The 10,010-nt window shown below is 37.8% G+C and overlaps 1 protein-coding gene across 2 annotated transcripts in view; it reads left to right on the top strand.

The window, feature by feature from the left end:
• Positions 1-9,407, top strand: part of Zbtb37 (zinc finger and BTB domain containing 37) — a 21,519-nt gene extending 12,112 nt beyond the window's left edge. For both annotated transcript variants that reach the window (XM_005363949.3, XM_013352560.2), the window contains exon 4: positions 2,098-9,407. In XM_005363949.3, coding sequence (XP_005364006.1) covers positions 2,098-2,583 — 486 coding nt within the window. In that variant the 3' untranslated portion in view covers positions 2,584-9,407. The remainder of the gene's footprint in view (positions 1-2,097) is intronic.
• The last annotated feature ends 603 nt before the right edge of the window (positions 9,408-10,010 follow it).

Here is a 10,010-nt window from a genome sequence, read left to right as displayed (position 1 = left end):
GTTGTGAGCCACCATGTGGTTGCTGGGAATTGAACTCAGGACCTTTGGAAGAGCAGGCAATGCTCTTAACCGTTGAGCCATCTCTCCAGCCCCCAAATTAGTAATTTCTGAATAGTGAAATTTAACATAGAATTTTGAGCCAAAGGTGTTTATCACTCTAAAACATATTTTAAGATTTATTTTTATTGGTTTATTTACTTATTAGACAGAGTTGACTATGTAGTCCTGGTTGGCCTCAAATTCAAAGAGTGCTACCAGTCTCTGCCTTTCAAGTTTGGGGATTAAAGACATGCACCACCATGCCCTGCTTTATTATTTTTTTTTAATTATGCTTATTTATGTGGTTGGGGGCTATGTGCAGATGCCTACAGAAGCCAGAAGCTTCAGATGCCCCTGGATCTGGAGCTACAGACAGTTGTAAGCCACAGACATGGGTGCTAGGAACCAAGCTCTGATCCTCTGCAGGAGTTATGTACACTCTTAACAACTAAGCCATCTTTCCAGACCCCAATCTAAAATTTCATAAGTTACTTGTTTAAAAGAATTTATTCTTGGCCAGGCGATGGTGGTGCACATCTTTAAGCCCAGCCCTTGGGAGACAGAAAAAGGTGGATTTCTGTGAGTTCAAGGCCAGCCTGGTCTACAGAACAAGTTCCAGGTCAGGCTCCACAGCTAGGTAGAGAAACCTGTCTCAAAAAACAAAACAAATAAACAAAGAATATGTTCTTATCCTTCCAGCTTTCAGATGGGAAAACCCCATGTCTTCAGCCAATTTAGCCTGAAATCACTTAAAGCTTTTTAGTTTTTAGGAGGCCAGAGAGATAACTCAGTGGTTAAAAGCACTGACTGCTCTTCCAGAGGACCCAGATTCAATTTCTAGCATCCGCAAGGTACTCAACAACTGTGACTCCAGTTCTAGGGGACCTGACACCCACTTCTGGTCTCCAGAGCATCATTCACACATGGTGCATAGACATACATGCAGGCAAAACACCAATACATAAAATAAAAAATGTTAAGAAATGATTTTTAGTTTACAGCATGATAATGATGTGCTGATGTATTACATTATTGCATATATTTTTTATAAAGGTAGATAACTGCTGGTTAACATAGTAATGATAGTGTCATAAAGGAAATTTGATTCTATTTGCCTTTATATACTCCATTCTTTCATGTATGTTTCATAGTAGACATAAGCACATTTGAATTTTTGTTTAAATTAGTTAAAAGCAATTGAAATTTTTCTTCAGTTGCATTAGACATGACAAATGCTAATAGCCATGTGGTTACTTCATTGAGTAGTTCAAATTATAGAACATTTCCATCACAGAAAGTTCTATATACTCTGTGGTTGGTTGTCTAGAATACAGTTGTAAGGATAGACTCAAAGGATGGTATTGTGGGCTCATATTTTCCCATTACTGTAAAATAGTATTAAAGAAGAAGTTTTCAGTTTGACTTTTGGTTTTAGTTTTTGAGACATGTCTCATGTAGTTCAGGCTGATATTCAACTCCCTATGTAGCCAAAAATAGTCTTGAATTTCTAATTCTAATGTAGCAGAGGCTTAATAAGCATCCAATTCATCAGCCAGAACTTTGTGTTGCTTGTTTTTTTTCCTTAAAATTTACTTATTTTCATTTTATTTGCATTGGTGTTTTGCCTGCATTGGTGTATGTCTTTCAGATCTTGGAGTTACAGCAGCTGTTAGCTGCTATTTGGGTGTTATTGGGTGCTGGGAATTGAACCCTCTGGAAGAGCAGTCAGTGCTCCCAACTACTGAGCCATCTCTCCAGCCCCTCTGTTCTTTTTACAGTAATAAAAGAATACTCTCAGAATTCTTCTTAAATTATTATGTTAATATATTTACTTTTTTGGTAATGAGTTTCCCTCTTGGCTCTCCATTACAAATAAGTGTGTATGGGTTAGGAATGTAACAAACATTTGCCTAGCTTGCACAAGGTCCTACATTCTAGTCCTTACACCACACACACACACAAACGTATATATCTTAGTAACAGGAATAGGTAGATTGGGTTGCTTTTAACATATATGCTTAATGTTATGTAATATTCACTTATTTTCTTCTGTCACAGGTAGAAGAGTCAGCAATGATGGGAGTTAGCGGCTATGTGGAGTATCTCCGAGAACAAGAGGTATCTGAGCGGTGGTTCCGGTATAATCCCCGCCTCACCTGCATCTACTGTGCCAAATCTTTCAACCAAAAGGGAAGTCTGGACCGCCACATGCGCCTGCATATGGGAATAACACCCTTTGTCTGCCGCATGTGTGGAAAAAAGTATACCCGGAAAGATCAGCTGGAATATCACATCCGCAAGCACACAGGCAACAAGCCCTTTCACTGTCATGTTTGTGGCAAAAGTTTCCCCTTCCAGGCCATCTTGAATCAACACTTTCGAAAAAACCACCCTGGCTGTATACCCCTGGAAGGGCCTCATAGTATTTCTCCTGAAACGACTGTAACATCCCGGCAAGCTGAGGAAGGGTCACCTTCTCAAGAAGAAATGGTTGCTCCTGGGGAATCTGCCCAGGGCTCAGTGTCTACTACGGGGCCAGATTGAAACATTGAGGGGGAAGGGACAGACCCTCTTCCCCTCTGGGCGGTAAGCAGCCTATATCAAAATCATGGGCTGGTACTTAGATTCACAAAATGCCACATCGCTTGACTAGAAGATGTTCCCATGGTGTTGCCAAATTAGAGGATCATACAGAAAGCACGAAAGGCTCTTCTCCTCTTTCCCACCTCACTCACACTTTGGAAAATAATCAAGCAAATCAGCTTCTAATTCAGGGATCAACAGCCTTGGTTTGTTAACTTTATAAGAAAAAAATGTTTTTAACAAAACTGATCAGTGAATGGTCATTTATCTACCAGTCATGATTGAACACTGTACTTAGGTTCATATCATCTTGATGGGTGGAATACTAGATCTAAAAAACAATCAAAAAAAAAAAAAAAACCAACAACAACAGGAGCTTTGGCCAACGGAAGCAGCCTATCAGAAGTGGGAAAGGTAGTCACACCGCCGGTGAGAAAAAGGAATCTTTCCTTCCTCTTCCCTGCCAGAGCATGCATTTCCATATTTTAAGAAAAAAAAAAGTGAATATTGGTGGTTCTTGTGGTTCTAAAAGGTTAGACTGTCTTTGCCCTGGGGAGGCATCTAATACTTTGTCTTGTTTTGGCTACCTACTAGCAAGCATCATCACCTGAAGCACGTTAGGTAGGTAAAGTGAGAAGCCAAGCGTTTTCAGTGGGCACTTACGCATCTGGGAGCATGATGAGGAGGAGCAGGGAAGAAAGTGTTCTTATGTTTGCAACTACTATACATCGCAGAGCTGAACTGCAACTTTCTGATTGCTGTTTGTAAACCATAACACTTGCATGCCTCCTTGGGTGTTTCAAAAATGTTTCTAGTTATGAGTTATCCTGTTAGGCTGACTACCAAAATTCCATCCTCTTCAGCTCCTAGTTTCCTATAACAGCAATATTGTACATCAGAAACGTCACTTTTCAGTCAAATGAGCCTGGATTGTATTTTTAAATCCATAGATCTCCACATTTGATAACTTTTATATGAATTTTTTAAACATTTTTTTCCGCAATATTGTAGTTGAAGAGAGATTCGACACTGTTGTTCTTATTGCAACCACAGTTTCATTCCCTTCTATGTGTTTTGTACTTTATATTTCCAGTCCGATGAAGAACCTCACTTAAACCTATGTCTTGGTTTTGCAAGTCTATATATAATTCATAAACCAATTAGCAAATTGCTGGAAACTCTTAAGAGTTTTTTTTTTTTTTTTTAAATAATACACTACAGGGCACTTCACTTACAAGACAATATCTTGCACAATCATGTTGCAATAAATGATCAAGGGATCAATTTTTAGCAGGTGTGGTTACATAATCATTCCTAAGATTTTTAAAACTTCAAGGGACTATTTTAGTGATTTTGAGTTTTTCTGAGATTCTTAACCCAGCTCTGAAAGAATTTACCAAACACATAGAGCTTTATATGCCCTGTCTTGCATGCAGAGAGACAAGTAGGAATGTTAGACAGTACAGGCAAAGAGGTGCCAGAAGTCTACAGTGCAAGTAGAAGTCTCTAGTTTCTCCTGAGTGGTTTTTAAAGTATATTTAAAGGTGTAATGGTTTAAGTAATTGTTTTGGTACAGGGATATGTATGATTCTAAGAGATTTGGGAGAGGGGTTGGTCCTGCCTGCACTAGTGAGCCATTTATGACAATGTGAAGCTTGTGCTCCTTGTGAGCACCTTGGGTATGGAAAAGTGGAGAAAATGCATTTTTGGTGGGAAACTGGAATGCAAAGGGTAGCTTTAAGCAATCTGATAATTGTATATACTGTATCACTAGAGAAAGGTTTTCTCTTGTGGAAAAAGAAAAGAAATTCATCTTAAAAGGAGTATTATGGTGCTCCAATAGAAGAGCCTGCTCTTAAAAACAGCATGGAGGAGTTGTGTCTTATTGTTGATCATCATAGGCAAGCTTCTTGCTACTTAGTTGGGCAACAGCATGATAGAGTGAAAACTGTCTCGTAGAGTTACCTTAGGGATTGCTGTGCTCTGTGGCATAAAAACATAGAGTTGAAGTTCTCGGGAAACATTTTAGCTTATATTCTAGCTTATATTCAAGGCTTTCAGTGGACAGACGTTGTCATTACTGAACAGGCAGGTACCTGGGAAGTACAGAAAATGCTGCTTTAGATGATTTTTTTTTAACTGGCCAAAAATATTTTACATCTACCCTACTTTTGAAAAGTTAAGCTGTATGCTAAAAAGTTGTTTTTTGCATTGTTAACTTTTTAGGCTATATATGAGAAAATAGAGCTTTTAACTATTACCAAATTATAAAGGTTCAGGTGCAGTAATTTTGTACAGAGAAACTCCATCAAGTTCAGCCACTAACATCTTGAATGGGTAGAGACTGTTGAGATGTCAGGCATGTTTGGCAGGTTCCCTTCTGTTTTCATTCTTCTCTAATAGGTTCTCATTATATTGATACTGTGAAGAGTGCTTCTGGTCCTGAGACCACATCAGCACAGTCTTCTTTGCTAGTCTCTCCTCTAATTGGCCTAGCCAGAGCCATGAAATTCATGAGACTTGTAGCCAGGCTACCTTTGAAACAAATTAAAGTTTTCAAAGATAATCATCTGTTTTATTTAGAAGTGGTACCTAATTCAAATATCCAGGATTCTTATCCAGATTCACTGTGAGATTGCACTGCTTCTTTGCTAACATCACTGTCGGGTCATAAGTAGAATGCTCTATATATTAATGAATATTAGTATGCACAAGGAGTATGCTCATTAAGGGTACTAAATGGGCTTTAGCTGATGCTGAAACTTACTACCAAATCTTGACTTGCACATGTCACCTGTGAGGGGAACTGCATTAGCAGTGAGAGCTAAATCAGTAAATAACTTAATGCCATGGAATTGCAATATCAGAACTATTATCATTGAGGGGTACTTAGCAGAGAAGCTATCTAGTATTGTCATCCAAAGCAGAGAGTTGGTTACATGTGTATCTATTTTTACTCTAAATAGACTTTGTATTCTCTCTAAATTCTGATACTGATATAAACTGTGGCGTTCACATGGCAGTAACACTGTATTTACTCAGAAAGGCTCTTCCTAATGAATTCTTCCCTTTTTACACAGAACCATAATTACCTCTAAACTGAGTTGAATTTTATTTTATATAAATTCCAAGCAACTTCATAGTTTGGGGGGATCTTGTTTTGTTTTTAGTATTTGAGACAGGGTCTTTGCTGTCATGGTCCTCACTATATAGCTCAGCAGGGCCTTGAACTCATAGGAATCCTTCTGTCTCAACGTCCTAAGTACTGAGATTACAGGCATGTGCCACCACACGTGTTCCCCATTCCATTTTGTTTTACTAAAGAACTAAATCTAATTGGACTACATAAAACTGAATTAGTTTGTAAAAGACAAAAAAGAAAGAAAGCAGTTAAGAAAAGTTTTCTTGTATGTTTGCCTTTTTTTTCTGTTTCCAGATCCCTTGACATCAGTGAAACAAAGATGGTATGAGAGTAAATGGAGACTGTCCCTGCCTCTTCATAGTGGGAATTCAGCTTTAGGTGGGACTGTCTGGTGGATGGGTGATGTCTAGAACTTCATTTGTATAACTGAGTAGTCCTTTGTCCACAAATAGCTTTGCACAGCCTTACTCTTAATGCATACTAGTTGTTTCTTTTAACTGGCGCAATTATTTCTTGTTTAACAAGGAGGTCTAATTTAAAGAAATAGAAGCAGTGGAAAATGGAAAAGGAAGGCCTTTTTTCTTCTTGTTCTTTTGGTTTTCAAGACAGGATTTCTCTATGTCGTTCTTGCTGTCTTGGAACTTGCTCTGTAAACCAGGTTAGCCTCATACTCAAAGATCTCCTGCCTTTGCTAGGACTAAAGGCATTTGCTATCATTGCCTGGCAAGGAAAGACTGCTTAATGTAGTAGAAAACCTCTTAATAAGAAAGAGTTGACATCCTATAGGTAAGCAGGCATAATTTACTTTTCTCTTCCAAGTATGTTCTTTTCCTTATTTGTACACTTATTTATTCAAGGAATATTCAGTGAATCATTACTGAGCAATCTTTGGAAATGGAGCTTTTTACATGAGGCCACAATGGAAAAGAACTTAAAATACTAAAATATTTTCATAGCTGAGTTAGGAAAGAAACAACAAGCTGTTGCCAGGTAAATCACTGACTTTGAGAGTAGCCCTCAGCAAAGCAGATCCCTAGGGTTTATAGGTTAAATCAGGGTTCAGCAAACCATGGCCCTAAAATCAAATATGAAGGAAAGTATACCCTAACACTTATTTGTTTAGCTATTGTTTATGGTTTCTTTGTACTATGATGATAAAGTTGAGTACTTGGCTAACAAAGCCTGAAAATACTGTGGAAGGTGTCAAAGGTTTGCCATCTTCAGCTTACTTTTGGAAGGTTGACTCTAAATTATTACTCCTACTATTTCACCTTTAGCATAGTGTAATTGAGGCCTTGAATTCATAATCACATCTGCATTGGATACTTGAGAAGAGTGTGTCATCTTTTCCTAGATCCCCATAAACCCTCTTGGTTTTTCTTCTGCTTGATTCCCATTCCAGAAAGGAAAAGTAGAATGGGTTATAAGCCAAAAAGAAGCTGGATTATGATTTGCCCTTGCCCAAAATGTATAAGTAGATTAAGTTTAGCATAGTAGCTGTTTATAACAAAACATCTCTTATAAGAAAAAAAATCCCACTTATAACAGTGTGGAGTTAAATGGGTACCCTATTCAAAAAGTTAATGCTTTTGTAAATTTTGCCATTTCTGATCTTGCTTAAAGTGATTTGCATAATAATGGCATAAATGAACTTAACCTCCTAGGATTAAAGAGTAATTTCTATTATGGAAAGTTATTACTGGTTGTGGTGACTCTTGCCTGTATCCTAGCACTTAGGAAGGAAGGTGAAGATAAGGCTCAGGAGTTCAGATTTATCCTTGGCTACAGAAAGTTTGAGGGTAGCCAAGGCTATGTGAGACTGTCTCAAAAAAAACATAACAAAAGATGTTTTGATTCTTATCAGATGTACTGTTTTTCTAGATTAGATACCTGTATTTTTCCCTTTATTTTAATCTTCCTAGGTAAATTCACTCTGTCCTCATTTAGACAAAAAAAAAAAAAAAAAAAAAAACTCTAATCTTTTTCTTTTGTATGTGTTAAAGCATAGATAGTAAAATGTCAAGATTTCAAATTTTTCTTAGGCCCATTCTTATATAACTACTATTGTCTAATTTGTTAAAATACATGTTGGACTATTACATATTTACTTAGGGAAGATTCATTCTTAGTGTTATACAAGGTGTGGAGAAATGTGAAATGCTAAATGTCTTCATAGAAACCCTTGTAAGAGGAGAATATGATTCTTCCCCATTTGAAAATACGTGGGCTTCAGAGTTTCATTTGGGTGGTTTACTAGACTATGCTAATGCAGTACAGTGAGTTTGATTTGTTATGAGTCCTAGTGTAGATAAAGATAGGATGAGTCACTGGTCTCCACATAAGACATGTCTTTGGTTCTTTTGGTTTGGTTTGGTTTGGTTTTGCTATTTTTTGTTGCTGTTTTTTTACTTTTGTTTTTTATTTATTTGTTTTCTGACAGGGTCTCACTGTGTAACTCTGTCTAGTCTAGAACTCCCTATGTAGGTCATACTGGCCTGGAACTCACAAAAGATCTCTCTGCCTCTGCCTCTCAAGTGCTGGGACTAAAGGCATTTGTTACCCCACTGACCACTGCTTTGTTCTTAAAGTTGCCTTCTAATAAGATATTTCTGTGTTTTATGTGATATCGCCTCTGAAAAATTGATAATCTTCATTGTAAAGTTTCAGAATATTCATCTAAGTTAAGTCTGTCTCAGAGCACATTACACTCAGTCATAATGGGTTTTCTGGCTGATCTGGGACCTGTTACTTGAGAGAGAACTTGGCTGCACATAACTGAATCATTTCAGCTGTGCACTGTTTGAGGTTTTGCTAATAGATGTCATTTAGGGATTGATTGAAAGCATTGGAGTTTGCCAAGCATTGTGATTAATTCTCAGTGTTTTTGCTTCTCTGCTTTCTAGTGTTTTTCCTGGTCTTCGGAGCAGGATTTTTAAATGGTGCTTTTTCCCAGACTGGTGTTTTACTTAAGATAGTAAGTAGGCTTTCTTCCTCAGGACAGGCCAGAGTTGAAAAGTGTGCGTATGTTAGAATACCTGAGCTTGTTACATTACAAAGAATTATTGCTAAGGACAGTGACCTAAAACCTTTAGAGGTGTCTGTACAGATCATCCATTTCGGTTGTGTTAGACCGTCTTTTCTCAGATGATACACAGCAATACTAGAAAGACACACAGTTACCTGAATTCTACATTATCTTTGTAGAGGATATAAAAATGTTTTTTTATAAATAATTTCTAATCTCACATCCTTCCCCTTCTATATCAGAAACACTTCTTAACACAGTTACAAGATCTCCAGTAGCTCAACTAGTACAAGCTTTAAACAGCAAAGCTAACTTAGGAAGGCAGAGCATACTGTGTGTGACAGGGTGCTTTTCTAATGCTTGTTATCTGTGTTTGCTCAGTAGTTCCTGTGGAGGAACCTTAAGTGCATAAGGTAATCTATCTTGAGTGTCCCATGTGACCAACACCATAATTTAATACCATGAATTTTAGGATATGAATTATTCCATAATGCCAGAAGTTAAAGTATCTCATAGAAACATATGCAACTACTTATCTTCACTGGTAGGTAATATATAGGAAACTATGTCCATAATAGGCCAAGCGGTGGTGGCGCATGCCTTTAATCACAGCACTGGGGAGGCAGAGGCAGGCGGCTCTCTGGGAGTTCGAGGCCAGCCTGGTCTACAATAGCTAGTTCCGGGATGGGCACCAAAGCTACAGAGAAACCCTGTCTCGAAAAACAAAACAAAAAAAGAAATGTTAAATACTTTTGGTACCTGACAATGGAATTTGTAAATGATTGGAATTTGTAAAACAAAACCAGCTTTAGTTAGTTGTGGCTTCCCATTCTTTTGGGATTGGGGGGGGGGTTGTTTGTTTGTTTTATTTTCTGTTTTTTTGTTTTGTTTTGTTTTGTTTTGTTTTTTGAGAGACAGGGTCTCTCTGGGTAGCTCTGGATGTCCTAAAACTTACTACATATGCCAGGCTATCCTTGAATTTATAGAAATCTGCTGCCTCTGCATCCTGAGTATTAGTATTAAGGTGTGCTCCACCATGCCCAGCATGGCTTCCCATTCTTGAGAGTCTCAAACCTACTTGTTGGGAGTCTGAGACATGATTTTTCAGAGAGCTTGCACTTTTTACTATAGAGAGAGTTCTAAAGAAGTATTTACCTATACTGTGTGCTCTACTAGCATGACTGCAGTTACATCAAATATTCCCGAGGTGATAAGAGTACA

Source organism: Microtus ochrogaster, assembly GCF_000317375.1.
Source record: "Microtus ochrogaster isolate Prairie Vole_2 chromosome 6 unlocalized genomic scaffold, MicOch1.0 chr6_random_2, whole genome shotgun sequence".
In the NCBI taxonomy this organism is placed as follows: domain Eukaryota; kingdom Metazoa; phylum Chordata; class Mammalia; order Rodentia; family Cricetidae; genus Microtus; species Microtus ochrogaster.
The sequence above is the reverse complement of the archived record's forward strand: the minus strand, read 5'-3'. Positions and strand labels throughout refer to the sequence as shown.